This window comes from Scleropages formosus, chromosome 16 (assembly GCF_900964775.1).
Source record: "Scleropages formosus chromosome 16, fSclFor1.1, whole genome shotgun sequence".
Taxonomy (NCBI): domain Eukaryota; kingdom Metazoa; phylum Chordata; class Actinopteri; order Osteoglossiformes; family Osteoglossidae; genus Scleropages; species Scleropages formosus.
Genome location: NC_041821.1, coordinates 22,912,433 through 22,929,896, shown reverse-complemented (window position 1 = coordinate 22,929,896; position 17,464 = coordinate 22,912,433). Strand labels below are relative to the sequence as shown.

Here is a 17,464-nt window from a genome sequence, read left to right as displayed (position 1 = left end):
GAGATGAATCTAGCATTGCTCTTTGAAGCAGAAATTTTACAAGGTGATAACATTTCTATTTAATTAAATTTATATTTGCAGCTCTGCAGCTATGTCTGTCTTTCTCCTAATGTAATGCACAAATTGTATTTCTCTGCGATGTACGTCACTTTGGAGAAAAGCGTCTGCTAAATGAAGAAAATGTAAATGTGTATTTATTTGGGTACTATTAGTGATTCTATCACAGGAGCCAGCTGCTGTTGTATTTTAGTTCCTCTGCTGGAAGTATATAATATTTTCTGTTATTTGTGTGTATAATAAGGAATACTTTATACAAAAAATATAACTGTAAAAAAGTCGATACTGACACTTGGGTCAGCAACATTTATTCATCTAAACACTGAAGTAATCACAGAAATACAGTCAGCCAATTCTTCAAGATAAACTCAGACTGGGTAAACAGCTTATGAAAACACAATTTGATTAAGGGAGTACAACATTTTCTAGAGAATGTAACCAGTCTATTGCCAGTGGATAGGTACAGCAGAATAATGACATATTTTCACCACTTATCAGATTGATAGTGCTCCAAGCAGGATATTAGTTGGTTATGGGGGTGTGTAAAATGGATACAACTGGGAGATGAAGGCAGGAAGTCTGTCTGGTATTTTGATTATACAACTTTTTTTTTTTTTTTTTTGCCCAGAATACATCTCTGATCTTTCACTTGTTTGAGTAATGCCATTTTCTAATGGGAATCCCTCTCAACTTCACAATCCAATTAGTTAATTACACGTGTTTTAATCAACTCATATTGCCACCAAAACCTAGTTAATTTCAAGGGCATCTAGAGCTGAAAACAGCAGCAACTTTTCTTCTTCTTCTTCTTCTTATAATTATTATTATTATTATTATTATTATTATTATTACAAATTAGACTCAGAGACAAAGCTGATGATGGATCCAAGTGCCGGGTTTAACGACAGAGAGCAAGGTCGGTGTCATGGGGCAAACTAGGCCAGGATCAGAGACATCTTTGTGGACGCGATGAGAATCAAGGTGAGGCACGTGTCGGCCGAAGCTGTGACAGGGAAATTCAGGATCTGTCTAGGTTGTTGTCTTTGGGAAAGCAGGTTCAAAGCCAGAATTGGATTCTCAGGATCCAGCAAACCGTGGGCAAACCGTGGGCGAACTGGGTCGAAACTGGGCAGAAATTTTTCTGGAGACAGCAAAACCGTCGTCGGGGAAGAAGCAGGGGTCACAACCTATGTCTTGAAAATAGAAATAGCATGAAGCGTGGGTGTATACAAGGTGTGTATACTCTGATGAGATTCCGCTGCTTCCCAGCAGTGACTCTCAGCTATTTGTACTTCACCTAAAATCTGTTCAGATGTGCTGGCCTTACCTCTGGGAGGTGCTTGAGGAAAGCCTGACAGTTGTTACTATTATTATTATTATTATTATTATTATTATTATTATTATTATCTTTTCTGATAAAACAGTATAAAGCTACTAGGGTCTTAAGTAAAACACAATGAATTAAAATAATTAACTATTCTATTCCTGAGTGGGGGTTGTGATGGTGCCTGCTGGGTGGTGGGGCCAGGGTTCGAATCCTGCTTGGGATGCCTTCTGATAGACTGGAATCCCATGCCCCTTTAGCCTTGCACCCAGTGTTTTGCTGGGTAAGGCTCTGGCTTGTTGCGCCCCTGCTCGGGAGAAGTGGTTGTTGACATTGGTTGGTATTCCTAAGCAGGCACAACCACCATGCTTTTAAATGGCAGTTGCTTCCATCATTGTACTTTCTAGGTGTTTCCTTCTCAAAACACAGCTGCAGTTACATTTTAGAATATGTTTCTCTGTCTGAAATTAGAGACAGAGGACTTACATCTGAAATCACACTGGATACGTTGAACAACCAGGTTTCTTCAATTGCAAAGTTGGTCAAGGTAAAAAAAATAAGCGTTAGAAAATTTATACTCATATTGTTTACACAACTAAATGTGTCTCCATTCAGTGTTTTGATTAATCCTGGGTTTAACAGTCTTAAAAGAAGCAGTAAAAAGCAGTAATGTATCTTGTATATAAGTAAGCTCATACTGATATGCTCCATCAAGGATTTATGCTGGCAATGGCTTCTTTAAAATACATTGTTAAGAAACAGATATTGCTTACTTGCAGCTTTAATTGAGGGTAAAACAGTGGACTTTAAATTTTCTATCCTATATTATTGTGCAGAAGGCCAATAATTTTCAATTAATTTCAGCTGAAGCGCTCAATAAATTGTGGGGGTCATTAAAACGGTGTAACACAGGGAGTGCTGAGGATCCTGTTAGTGATATATGACTGCGACATTCACTAAGACCCACAGACTGTGGGGTTTAGCACAGGTCAGCATTAAAGTAGTAAATCCATCAAGCCCTCATTGTGTCTAGTCCAGAGACACACTGAGAGGGTGGCAATGACATCGAGTTGATCCTATTTGCAGAAGTAAATGTCAGCTATCTATACTATTTTAAAACAAGGAACAATCTCTAACTGAGCATGGGTGTTAGCATGGTGGCCTGGGTGTAAACTGAGGGTAAAAAATACCAAGTGAAGGACAGATTATGAAAACACACATTAACCAGAGTTGGCAATGTTTGTCAAGTAATATAGATTTACAGACCAAATAAAAGCTAAAATATTTATTTATTTATTTTTTTTTTTTTTTTTAAGAAAAACACATTTTGTATCAATAAGACAGAACAACTTGAGAGTAATCTACTTGAGAGTAAACTAGACTAAACCATGCTAGTACGCTATGCACAGCGTGGCACAGTGCACTTTTTTAATTAACTTCCCAAATGTGTAGGTGTAAGGCACACAAACTATCCATATCAGCACTCATGTTTTTCTAGTTTTCAAAACTTTTGAAGAACATTCCTCCATCTGTCGTCTTGACAATATGGCTAAATCGAAAACCTTGAATACTTCTGCAAGCCTTATCCATCTGTTTTCCGCGTTACCTATTGATGTTCAAAGCCACATCACTGTATTCAAGATTTCTCTTTTATTTCTAATGTTTAATTTCACTATTACGAAGCCCCGTACATCCTGCCCAAAGCTGTTTCCAGAAAAAAAAATCATATAAAACAATCCTGAGTTTTTCCTCCTTATTGCCATATTCGTCTTTACGTCTTATATATCGTCTTTAATCTCATATAAACTTTAATCTGTGCAGTTACCGTCATTTCAGTCTGAAATCTTTTCTTTCTTTCTTTCTTTCTTTCTTTCTTTCTTTCTTTCCTATTACAGTCAATGCAGTATTATTAGAAAGCAGAACAGGAAAAATCAGCTAAACAACTTTGTTTATGTACTTCAGAGGAATAAAGATACGAGTTTAGATCTAAACAAAAGGAAGAGATCAAGGCAGCTAGGTGACAGCTAGGCTCTCTCTTACAATCTTTGGTATATACCTGAAGTGGTGTCAGATATGAAACTATTACCATTTCAAAGGTAGAAATGGTGACTTCAGTTCACCTTCACCAGTCACACTAAATCTCTGTCTGTAGCTGGGAAGCTGTCATAATTTCCCTCTAATCAGTTTTGACTAAGGCGTTTCAGGTGAGGCCGCCATTATGTCGACTACTGCTCCACCAGAATCCTGTATGAAATCCTAAAATATGGTCTTGTTATAATGTCACAACCGGTGTAAATACCCTTTCTATGTATGTTTACTACAGCTCTGTCACTAGCTGTACTTGCCATTTTAAAACTGTTATTTATTTGCCCCCCTAGTAAATTAATTTTGGCATTGATCTGCTTCCTGGCCACATGTACAACGCTGTCAATGTTTTAATAGATTGAAACCCTGACTGTACTCAGAGGTCATAAAAGCAAGAGAAACAGCTTAACCTCATGTAAACCTTTGGAGGCCTATGTGTAAGAAAATCCATAGAGCTTGAATACAAACAAAAAATTAGACACCTGGCAAGGTTCTTACACAATTACAGGTCTTGAGTTTTAAAGACTATACATTACTTTGCAGAAATAAACTAAATTAAAAGCGCAGAGAATGCTCTGTCCACATTTTAAGATGGTAAAACCGAATATTAAAGCTGGCAGTTTCATTAAAGTCATTCATGTGGAATAGAGAACTATTTTAGCACTATGTCACATGCACAGTGTTTAATAGGTACAATATTTATTTACAGCATTTTATTTCTGTGAACAATTGTTAACAGTGGAGTTTTGACAAGGAAGATTTATAATATAAGGCACCACACCCAAAAGCTTAACACTCACGAAAAGACACACACACACACACACATTTTCTGAACCGCTTGTCCCATACGGGGTCACGGGGAACCGGAGCCTACCCGGCAACACAGGGCGTAAGGCCAGAGGGGGAGGGGACACACCCAGGACGGGATGCCAGTCCGTCGCAGGGCACCCCAAGCGGGACTTGAACCCCAGACCCACCGGAGAGCAGGACCGCGCCACCGCACCACCGCGCCACCGCCACGAAAAGACATAAAATTGTAATTTCATGTTCTATATGCTAATCTCTGACTCACCTGGCCAGGTCCCTCAAACGCAGACACATCATAATACGAAAAGTTGCAAAGGTTACTTCTAGTTATGCAGAGTGCTATACTTATACTACATGTTTGCTATTATATTTTATCCTAATTACCCCCCACTGGAAACAATAGAGGGCAGCAGAAATGTTGGTCATCTCATCCCTATTGCTGAAATTGTATATTGGGTCAAAAAAACCCTTGATAGTCAGTAGCAACATAAAGAAAGTCAACATGCTGAATGATCAACAGTATATGCATTTTCCATTATTTAATACATTCACCAGTCACATAACAGGGTCAATGAAAAATCACTATCATTTGGCTGATGATTTTCTCTAAAGCAACTTACAATATTAAGCAATTTAAAATTATTTACCCATTTATACAGGTAAGTCATTTTGCTGGAGCAATTCAGGGTAATTTGGCAAGCTTACTCAAGAAGAACAGCAACAGTTGATGAAGTTGGATTCCAATGCACAACCTTTGGATCCAGACACAGGAACTTGAACCACTACACTACCAGCTGCCCCTCGTTCTGGTTCATAAGGCTTCAGCCCAACGGCCTTATGAATTCCGTATAACAGCACTGTGGCCTATTATGATGTCATTCTACTTCCATAAATGTGCTTCTCGCAATCTTGATACAGATGCGACAGACAGTAGAACTACACATGTATACATGCAACCCAAAATACTCTGTGTAATTGCAGACAGCATAACACACAACTCTGGTTCCTGGTAAGTGGTTCAGAGGAGTCATTCATCAGAATAACAAGAAAGTAAACATGGAATAAACACTCTTGGGAACATTTAAGAAAACACAAAAAAAATCATTAAATATGTATAGAAAATTACACAGCACAAGACAACACAGAAGTATAATATCTATATCTATAGTATCTTATATTTACAACCTCAGTCAATCAGGTCCATTTATGTTGCATTCATTCATTTTTGATTCAAATTGAAAAACAAAATGCAAATTACGATGCCTTCATTTGTTTTTTGATTTAATATTGAAAGCAGAAATTTTTTTTTTTATTGTTTCTGTACACACACAAAAAAGGAAAGTACTTGTTTATTAATTTTTCTTTTTGTTTAATCATACAAAATGTAGAAATCAAAATCTCACAATACCAAATATGATGAATGCCCTAAAGTGCAACGGGCAGCATGTGGCATTGCTGTCTCACAGCACTTTGGTGTTGCGATAGGACGTGGGCTTGATCCCTGCTCAGTGTGTGTGGAGTTTGTATGTTCTCCCCGTGCCTGTGTGGGTTTCCTCTGGGTGCGCTGGTTTCCTCCCACAGTCCAAAAACATGCTTTTCAGGTTCACCCATAGTGTGTGAGTGACAGAGAGAGTGTGTCCCACTGATGTATGGATGAGTGACCCATTCTAAGTAATTTATTTAGCAGTGTAAGTGACGTTGGTGAATAAGGTGTGGGCTGATAACACTACGTAGAGCTCATTGGAAGTTGCTTTGGAGAAAAGTGTCTGCTAAATAAATAAATGTAAACTAGAACTTCACGGTGCTTTTAACACTTGTGCTTAATTAGTAAAAAGTAGCGCCTGAAAAATCCTGCAGATTTTCTCGGTGAACATGTGATCCTCCCTTACTGTCACTTTCTTACTGCTTTTGAAAAGGACCTAGTGATCCATATTAATTTATGAATAACTTGGAATGAAGCCAGCATGTTCAATGAAGCCACTGATGGATTATGTGTTGTTTGAATTTGTTTACACCCAAGTTGTTCAAGAATACCACAAAACGAAATAGCTCAAAGTCAAAAAATAAGATGGCAAGAAACTATAAATGAGGCATATTTTAAATATGTTACATTTTGAGCAAAAAATGTTTTAAAAATAGTTAATTCATAATTTGCTTTTCATTTCTTAAAAAAAAAAACAAATGAAGCATCGTGATTTGCATTTCTTTTCCAATTTCAAATCAAAAAACGAATGAACGCAGCGTACACGAACCCAATCACAACTCAATTAGTGGCAATCTAATTTCACAACTGAAACAGCTGACTTCTTTTTCTTCTTCTTTGTATAATAATAATAATAATAATAATAATAATAATAATAATAATAATAATAATAATAATACATCAAATATGATGATAAAACAATTAAATTATAGAAGAATAACAAATATAAAACGTATAGTTTTGTCACTGTTAAGCATTCCCTTTATTGTTTTAGAACAAAGTAAATTTTCCACATCACAAGTGATATATAAGGTAACATTACAACTGAGGAAAAGTGCAATGTTCTAGACAGTAGTTTGCAGAAGTACAATTGCACATATGATCTGTGATTTCCACCTTTATGCTGGAGTCAGCTGTTTGGACATCATGAAAAACTGCAGTCCAAGTGCTTCACCAGCAATTAATATGGTTGAAAAGGGTAAAGAGGGCCTGAACTTCTTATGATTGACAAACCATATGTGCTGTCATTTCAAATGAGGATGTTGTGGGCTTAATTTGTGGTTATTTTAATTTAGTATGTTACATCAGCAACCTGTCCAGTCAGGTGTAAATGTCACATATGTCATCATTTAGGACATTGACTTTTAAATTATGCTTCATTTCATAAATGTGCGCATCAGTAAATACTTCAAGTTCCAGATAGCTATCTTAAATTAGATTATGACATCCAATTGCCAGCACCCCCTCAAACCATGATAAACCTACAGCTAATATGTATTTCTCTGATGCAGATCTTTGCTACCCTATTTCTTCTTCTTCTTCTTCTTCTTCTTCTTCTTCTTCTTCTTCTTCTTCTTCTTATTGTTATTATTATTATTACTAGTAGTAGTAGGAGTAGTATCAGCAGAAGTAATTTCCAATACATCGGGTCCCCTACTTGTGAACTTTTGAGTAACAAACTTTTTCAATGCCACAAAGTTTTCTGAGAAGTAGTCAATATTTATTTTTATAGAAATATTTATAATTTTATGTAAATATGTAATGTAAAATACTCAGAGAGTTAGCATACAATTAAAAATTCATTCCCAAAGCTTCAGTTGATTTGCTGAAAATAGTAAACACAATTGCCCATTGCCTTTTGTTTGTCCGTGTCCCCCTTTACCTCTGGTCAGGGTTCATTTTTGTGCTTTCTTTTTTAAAACTGGTCATAAATTCTCAGCCAGGGGACTCAGAATGCATAGGTGTATGCACAAGGCTTCCCAGCTCATGAGTGGAGGATACATCTACCAACCTGGTTTCAGCATGCTGCTTAGTGGGAGATAACTGTCATGTTGCTTGCCTTTACATTAAATTTATTTATTTTGCAGATGATCAAGTCAGAGTAAAGCAAAAGAGCATTTCACTTACAGACAGACATACAGACAGAGACATGCAAGATTCTTGTAGTACAGTCTATTAGTCTAAAATAACAGTTTTTGCCAGCACACATTACACAATAAGCTGTATACGGAATTGACGAGGCCCTGGCCGCCTCCATGTCAGAGTCAACAAACAAACTTTCCAAGAAACAAACCAACTGTTAGTCCCAGTAAAATTTCTTCAGCTTTTAAATAAAGTAGGGGGCCCACTGTAGTGAGGTTTAGGTGGAATGTAATAATTTATGATTAAATACTTTTTTTTTTTTAGTTACTGATGGAAACAAAAGAAATTTTATTGCATTCTGAAAAACTTATTTTGTATTTGGAGTATACTGTATATTGTAGTCTTAGCAATTTTAAACAGTGTTAATGTGTGTGGTAATAAGTGTAAGCAATTAATCAAAAAATGCACTGTATAGCCTGTGAGTGTGTGCGCCTGTGAGTGTCACTGCTTGTGCGCATGGTTCCACTTTCTTCACACTTTAAAAATCATTAATTTTCATAAGTTGAAAATTTGTATCTCAGAGGATGATTGTATGAACATGTATTGTTTGTTGTTTGAGTTACTGTAATGAGAAAATAAAAGTTACTTAAAAATTTTAATAATTTGTAAATTTCAGAAAGTTAAATATCTACTGATGCGTAGCTCGTTTAAAACTTACTGCAGAAAAAGGTTGGAAGGTTCTGCTGCCATACATGATGTACCCATTTTGACAGAGCTGACAATGAATTTTGTCCCCCTACATGAGCAATGCTTTGAGTCTTGTGCAAATTACTAACTCCTGGAGTCATAAACAGTCATGTGAATAAAATTTAATTCCGGTGGTGGTATTTTTATTTTATTTATAAAGAATCATTTCACATTATGCTTTTTTTTGTTTGTTTGTTTGTTTTGGGGAGGGGGGGTGTCTTGTTTCTGCCACTGTACAGCATTTTCCATGGCTTCCTTATTGTTTTGGCAAAATCTATTTGGAATCTGATGGGAAAAACTTAATTAATCCTTTAAACTGTTTAGAAGTCTGTTGTAAAGCCTGTGAATAAAATTTAATGAAGAAATCCAGTACAATTTGGACAGTTCAGATGTTATCCCTCGTATTTATTGGGGGAAATGTCCACATCTAACATTAATTTTTCAGATTTCTGTAGATAATAAAAAGGAGATTTACTGCACTTCCCTACCTGGCACTGGGCATGTGCCGTTTAGTTTGAGGCTTCATTCAATTCCCACTCAGTGTTTCTGGACCATCTGCACTACCCTTCCCTTTCAAAATCACCAGTTATTCCTGGGAAACTCGGCATTCAACAATCATGAGGGGGAACCTTTTTATAACATAAACATTGACATAAGACAATCACGAATACACGCTGTGGGTATTGATATTAAGATCAGAGAAATGCAGACAATTTGTAGAGTGCATAAATTATACTCACAACAGACTCATACTGCAGATCGGAAAACAAATGTCTCTTGATGAGATTTTTCAGTAAACCCAAGGGTAGTATCTGTTCAAGGTACATTTAGTACTGCATAATTTTCTTTGAATATGTATGAAGTCATTTGACAATGAACTGCACACATTAAGCATAATTTTTGTGCGTAATTCCCCTTTAATGAAAATGGATAGTGGTGCACTGTATAGATGTGTAAAAAGAAAAAACTATAAATGAATTAAATGGATTTTTTCTACATACACATTCACTTAAACAGCCAAATTAACTAAAAAAAAAAAAAATTCTACTGTTACAATTTAAAACATAAAATTTGAAAAATCAACAGGTCACAAGCTAGAAAATATTTGTGAAAGGAGACATGCACATAAGGAAAGTATACGAAGTAAATTTAATTGAAAATTTTCTTTTCAACTATTAATGCCATGGCTGGACAAGAGTCTGAACATGGACGAAAAGTATAATGACCCCATGTGCAGAATGTATTCATAAGTGTACAGTGCAAACTGTAAAGTACAGTGTAGAGGTGAAACAGTGAACACATTTATATTTATTTAACAGACACTTTTCTCCAAAGCAACTTCCAATGGACTCTATGTAGTGTTATCAGCCCACACACCTTATTCACCAAGGTGACTTACACTGCTAGATACACTACTTACAATGGGTCACTCATCCATACATCAATGGAACATACACTCACTCACACACTATGGGTGAACCTGAACAGCAGGCCTTTGGACTGTGGAAGGAAACCAGAGCACCCACCGGAAAGCCACACAGACAAGGGGAGAACATGGAAACTCCACACAGACTGAGTGGAGCTCAAACCCATGTTCTCTCACACCACCCAGATGCTGTGAGACAGCAGCATTACCCACTGTGCCACTGTACTTCCCCCCAGAACAAAGAGACACACAGTGTATTCTCACAAAGGTGAAAAGTGAAACACAAATCTGTAAGTGGGACTTGAACACAGAGATGTGATACCACACTGGGACACTGCAGCTGGACAGGAGCACGAAAGGCAGGAGTAGACGAGACAGGCGCTTGGGAACATAAACACCTATGGAATAAGACTTCAGAAACAAGTAACTAAGGTTCGTTAGGAAGTCATAATGAAACACTGATTAATAATAATCCACAATCCAGCCTCAGTTCTTTAGTCCTTTTATACTTGACTAATCACCCAATTGTGAACAGGTGCATGGGTCTGAGTTAGTGGCACTCAGTGGCCCCTCCTCTGGTCCCTTGGGGTATTGCCACTGTGTGTCATGACAATTAAAAATACAGCTGTGTAGCATATCAGTTTTTCATGTCTTGCTATTACTCTTATATTCCAACAATACGTTTTTTTTTTTTTTTTCTGAATCAACCATAATTAAAACTGATCAACACAACTGATTCAGAAAGGAGCAATAAAGAAACTGCAAAAGGACGGATGGTAATGCTGAGCAATTTGTGGACCTGCCTATTTCCTTGACATGACGTCGTGGCAATTATTTGAAGCTCTTCTAAAACATTCACAGTACGGACAGCATCCAGATGTATAAAAGCCTCATGCCACAAATGGGAGTGAAAATGCAGACCTGGAGGAAGTGATCAGAAAGCAGCAATGGCTTCAACGAGCCTTCCCAGAGTCCACTGCTTTTACAAAACCCCCACAGGCATTCTCAGTTTAATCGTACTGCTCTAGTCATTTGTAGAAGCTGTCAGAAACCAGGTCATTTTGCTAGAAATTATGACAGTAGTCGGCCAGGTCCACAGGTCCATCGTCCTCCTTTACATTCCCTAGTGAGGGAGTCCCAAGCCTCCAGCGAGCCATTGGGCAACTAATGCTGTCTGAACTTCAGACCCACAATTCATCAGGTGGAATTTCTGCCTCGAGTACCACAGCTCCACCGAGCCAAAATTCCATTTCCGAATTGTCGAGGTCACGACTCCAAATATCAGCTGTTGGACACGGGTTCTGTGGCATCTTAGACGTTCCTTTCAGAGAAGTCTGAACGGTGAAGTCATTCATGCCATTGTAGGTCTGTTATGCGCTCTGCAGCACACTGGCTGAAAATATCCTTAGGTTGGTTGTGTATAGCTGGGCACGGGGGCCCTGGGTAAAGTAAATTCCAGAGATCAGAGGTCCTGGGTCTCTGTCTATATAAGAGGTGCCTGCAGTGTAAGCAGTGACCACCATTTATGCATGCTGTGATGAGGTGCATAGGATGACTTCCCACTGAGGATAGGCAGTAGGCTTCAAAATGTCATTAAAGACAGAAAATGCTGGAACTCGTACCTTAAAGCTGGAGGGGTAGAGGAGTATATGAATCCCTGGAGGCAGACACAAAACTGACAGCTGTTGCATATTCTAGGCATAGCACCAGTTCTCCTGATGATACTTTATTTGAGCTCCCATAAGTAGTGCAATACCAACTGCTGACCTACAAGTGTCATCTGCTTTGGGTAAGGTGGCCAAAACTACTGACAACCAACTGGAAGCAGGTGTGTGGTCACAGAGTGTTTGCATCCCCCTGCGCTCCCACAGCTAGCACAGTGCATCAGCTCAATTTCTGTGCTCACCTGCAGCTCTAATTGAAGCGATTGAGGGCCCTGGCGCAAGGGGCTGTTTCATCTACAATTTCATCACATAATGCAGAGGTGAAGCAGGTGCTGAAGGTTATTATGACAAAGTGGAAAGCACTTCCAGAAAGAAGGTAAGCACATATTCAGAGCTGTGCTTGATGCAAGCCCCATCATTAGGTCATAATAACAAGGAAAAGTGAAAGCTTGTAAATGAAAATCACAAGACCCTCAAGAAAGTGACAAGTTTTCAAGTCCATTTTGTTCTGTTTTCCACCTACTCATGTCTGTTTTCTTTTTTTTTCCCCCCCATGAATTTTGTTAAAGCTCTTGAAGGAAGAAAGGATAAGGAATACACCCCTTGTACGTTATAGGCAGGTGATTCTTTTTAAATTCAATATTACATTTCATCTTTTGCACAAGAATATATATTTTCCATTAACATGCATGGTCACCATCATTTGAGTAATGAATTACGTCGTTTTTTTATTTCACAAAACAGCTTGTCATGATTTTCTATTGTTCAAGAAATGGTACAATTGGCATGTGCCCATGGAAGCACTGCAGATCGTGAACATCTGGCCTCTTATTCCATTTTCAAACATACACAGGTTACAAGTCCTGAAAGAAAGTTAACATTTGTCACTCTATTTATTTTTATGTTTTTGGAATTTTCTTTCTACTACCAGAAAGCCGCACATTCTGTCATACAGAATGGAGGAAGGTATAGATGTTGTTTTTTCACCCATAATAAAGATATAAAATACAAAGGGCGAAGTAACAACATTTTAGGTAGATTACTTCACATAGGCAGTCTTTCACAACACATCTTCAAAATAACCACTTCAGCAAAGAACCGGATAATTCTTCTGAACCATTCTGCAACCAACAGATTTTAATATAATAGCACCAAGAATATTATTTGTGGCATTAACTAAATGAATGTGATCTGGAAAATAAACAATTCCATTATTTGGACTACTAGGGTTACAGAGAAAAAATGGATTAAAAAAAAACATTCAGCTATTGTCCTTTTTGATATTTAGCATTTAAAATACAAAAACTAATAAATCTACTCCCCAGTGGATTGCCTATAATTACAACTAAATATCTCTGCTCTGTTGTGCACAGTATATTAGGTTTCTCTTTCCTCTGAACAAGGACAACATAAAGGAAAGAAATATGTCCTGGATTTATTGCTTGATACTTTAACTTTTTTTTAATTTTTAAATGCATAACATTGTTTTTTTAAAATATGTTTATAAAGACAGAATCCTATATTGCTGCAATAAGACCTTCATATCCTTTATGAACTTATAGAATTAGGTACCAGGCTTTCTAGAGTAAGATATCTGTTTTATCCATTTTTTGGTAGAGAAAAGCTTCTCTTGAATTGAAAAAACATAGTCGAAACTCAGTTAAAACACTTCTGTTTCTAAGGCTTTTTCTGCTTTTCCCTAGAGATGTCAATCACAGGCCACACGATCCTAACTAAATGTAGTCAGGAAATATCACACTCAATTCCTCCATGAAGAAAGACAGGCACCATTTTTCATGAATAACTGAAAGACTTAAATAACTGTGGTTTGATATTGCCTAGCTCTTGTCAAAAATCCAGACAACCATACTAAATGTTCCATCCATTAGGAGGTTGAAAACCTCACTGAAGATTTAAAGAAATGGTAAGCATTTATTTCTGTATATTTTAGCATTTTAATTACCTGGAAGCATTCCCTCACATCACACAAATATTACATTATTGGTCATTTCAACTACTGAATGCCTGCAATTTGTTGACAGACAACATTCAATTAAACACATAAAAATGCAGCATCTTGTTTTTAAACAACCTACATGTAAAATAACAGCAGAAGAAGCTTTTACCTTTTGGTCGTGACTGTATGCCAGCACCCAGTCTTCCTGTGTTGGATGAAACAGCAGACTCACAATATAAAAGGTCAGCCGGAATTTCTGATAGCTTGCACCTTCATCTGAGCTGATCAGGACACTGCTTTCACGGTCTGGGTCGCTTAGCACCATTATCTGAGGAAAACACAGCAAGAGATAAATAAGACTCATATCCTTACATCAACTGAAAACAACTTCCACAAAAATATGGATTCCCCCAATTCATAGTAAATTACTTTTACGTTTTTATCTTTTTATCATATTTTTCATGCTTAGCAAGTGTCTTTAGAGCCTCCATTTTAAAGAATAGTTCAAATACCACATGGATTTCAAAGTTCGTCTCCAAAAAATTCTGGTTACAATTCCCAAAACCTTTTAAATTTTAGCCAAGCAATTTATAGATCAGGTATGAAAAGAAATATCTCATTAACACACACACATTTTCAGAACCGCTTGTCTCTTACAGGGTCACAGGGAACCGGAGCCTACCCGGCAACACAGGGCGTAAGACCAGAGGGGGAGGGGACACACCCAGGACGGGACGCCAGTCCGCCGCAAGGCACCCCAAGGGGGACTCGAACCCCAGACCCACCGGAGAGCAGGACTGTGGTCTAACCTACTGCGCCACTGCACCCCCTTATCTCATTAACACTCATTTGAAAATGTTGCTACTCTTAAATTTGAAGGCTACTGCTTGTTAAATAAACACAGACAGATACAGGCAGACAGGCAAACAAACAAATAAATAAGTTTATTTTCACCTTAGAATATACTAACCTCAGTCATAAGATGTACTCACTCCAACAATCAACAGGTCAGATAAATTAATAATCAGATGCATTAACACATTTAAGTTATATGCATTGCACTCATTCACATTACCCTCATTATACATAGTTTCTCGACTTACAATCGTTTGACATGATTTTTCGATGGTGAGCTGGTGATAGACCTTTAGTAGAAACCGTACTTCAAATTTTGATTTTTTCCCGGGCAAGAGATATGCGCAGCAATACTCTCTCATGATGCTGGGCAGCAGAAGCAATCTGCATCTCCCAGTCTGCCACACGGTCACTATACAGATACCTCCCCCATATCAACGTTGTGTTTTGTGCATCCATAATGTCACAGAAACACCCATCTGTGTTTCCTGCTACTGGTGGGTAGAAAAAGAGGAGGGCAATTACTCCTGAGAAGAAACTCAAGATAATTGCCCAGCATGAAGGCGGCAAGCTTGTAATGGTCATCGCACGTACGCTAGGCTATGATGTTTGGTAGCTACATAGGTGTATTAAATTATTTTTGACTTACGATGTGTTTAGCGGAACGTAACCCCATCATCAGTCGGGGACCACCTGTATTAATTGTTTTCATATTCTAAGAATGTGTGATTGGGCTACATGTGTATGTACGCATAAAACATAGAGGGCAGCAAGGAAAAGTTAATAGCAAAAATGTAAGTGTGGAGATGTTATTTAAACTTGTACATCAATATGAGAAAAAAAACAATTAAAAAAACTGAACGAGTTATGTTCTAAAAAAATTTAGCACTGCACTTGAATTGAAGTACACTTATAATGATCTTTGATTCCACCACTTTTTGTAAGGAAACAATGAACAAAGTTTCAGTCTTTATGGTGTTTGGAGCTAATATCATTTTTTCCTCATCAATAAGGATAGCATTGGAGGACAAAAACGGAATGGAACTATTATCACTATAAACTTGTCTGTTTCAAGAGGAGGAACTTCTCTCATTGCTCTAATTTTACAGCATCACACCTGAAATAAATCAATTTCTTTCTGTAACTGTATAGAGTTTGCAAGGCTTGTTTATTTGCTCAACGAAAAAGGACAAAAAACAACTACTGTTCTACTCAGTCTTTTAAAACGTTTCCCTTGTGTACATTATGTTTGAACATAAAGCCTCTCCATCACTCCAAACATAACCAGGTTTCCCACTGTAAGACACACAGTGAGTGTGCCTTAGAGGAAGATTATGCCGTTCAATGCCTATGCTCAATGCCCCATGTAGGCCAAATTATCAGCCCTTTATGTCCACACATTAGGGAGCACAGAAGCTGCTTAAAAATTCAAAATTGTGTACCCTAGAGGAAATCACTATCACTATGCAGGGTGATGACCTGGTTATAGGTTTCAGACTCTGGTAGGTTTCTTCAGCAGTGGCCATTCTCAAGAAGGAAGAGCACTGTCTTTTTTCTTTAAAGTTCATATTATCCTGTATCCCCAGCTCCTTCTGTGCTCTTTGGGGATGTTTCTTACTTTGTACATACAGTAGTTACACCACTTCCATACTCCACACCACCGCATATGAGGCAAAGTACAATTGCACAGCATTCTATTTTCCTCAGTGAAACGTCACGTGAGTATGCCATTGAGGTATACCATATTTTATGCTCTCTCTGCTTGATGCCTCTTTTGGTATTGTTAGATACCAAATTTAAAGATGATTAAACATCACCTTTAATAACCTTACCAGAAAAATAAGGTTTGAAGACTCACCCTTTGTCATGGAAAAAAGCTGTATGTATTAATGATTAAATATTTAATGAAGATTTTGTGAAGTTCTCATTAACAGTGTTTGCAGTGATGGTGGTTTTCAGTGCATGAGTCCCTGTACAAACAAACAAAAACACTTGTGATATGATTATGAAAACGGCTTCATCAAATTCTCAAAAAAGTTTTGTTTCTATACCAGAAGCTCTTCACCATAAAAACACAAACAAGCACGTACAAAACACACACACATGCACAAATTAGCTGATTTCAAATAAAGTATGGGATAGAAATTGTGTTAATAGCAAAAAAAAAAAAAAAAACATAAACACCTTGATTAATTTTATGGAATGTGTACAGGTACTAGTAAACATTTCTTCCAAACATAGAATATACCCTATTTCCATCAAAACTTTCAATAGGCAACCAATTTGTCAGCACCAGGGAAGACTTTTATTTGGCAGGTTTATGTTAGATTTACTGCAACTCATTCGTGATCATTCATTCAGAAAACTGGAATAACATTTATACTTTACAGCATCATAATTCATCTGCTGTAAACGTAAAAGCACTTGCCGTCATCATAGGTCACTGCTGCCAAAATGCACCTACTCTTAAAAAAAAAAAAACCTCTGCATGCAACTGCATTCTACTTCTTCCATGCAATCAGCATGTTTTTCCATTAAATAGGAGTATGCATATATATATACGCAGTATATGGATTTGATCGTTTAGCAGAGAATCTGGCACCTGGCTTTAATAATAATTAAGTAGAAAACTCAAAGTCGGAAAGAATATGGAGGGACTCCGGTTGTAACAAACACAAACGGCTGTGTTTTCTTTTCTCAACAGGATTTGAATTGGAAAAACAGCCGCACATTTGTCACTGACAGAAATGCCACCCCTCTTTCCAGGGCCTTAACTGCGAATCCTCCCTGGTGGTGATTTAGATAAATTGTTTTTCATTAAGAGCCAATAAACAGACTGCAGATTCTGTGCCAGGTTTTTTTTGTTGGTTTGGGACTGCAATTTTGCCATTCATTACTATCGAGGGGATGGCAGGAGGAGCCCCTTATTCCTCCACGTGTCTTTCGACTTGTCACATATAATTTATAGTTTTTAAGG

The 17,464-nt window shown here is 37.5% G+C and overlaps 1 protein-coding gene across 1 annotated transcript in view; it reads right to left on the bottom strand.

Moving 5' to 3' along the window:
* Positions 1 to 17,464, bottom strand: part of sorcs3a (sortilin related VPS10 domain containing receptor 3a) — a 187,989-nt gene that overhangs the window by 55,673 nt on the left and 114,852 nt on the right. The window contains exon 4 of the mRNA XM_018750804.1: positions 13,802 to 13,960. Within this exon, the coding sequence (XP_018606320.1) occupies positions 13,802 to 13,960 (159 nt within the window). The remainder of the gene's footprint in view (positions 1 to 13,801; positions 13,961 to 17,464) is intronic.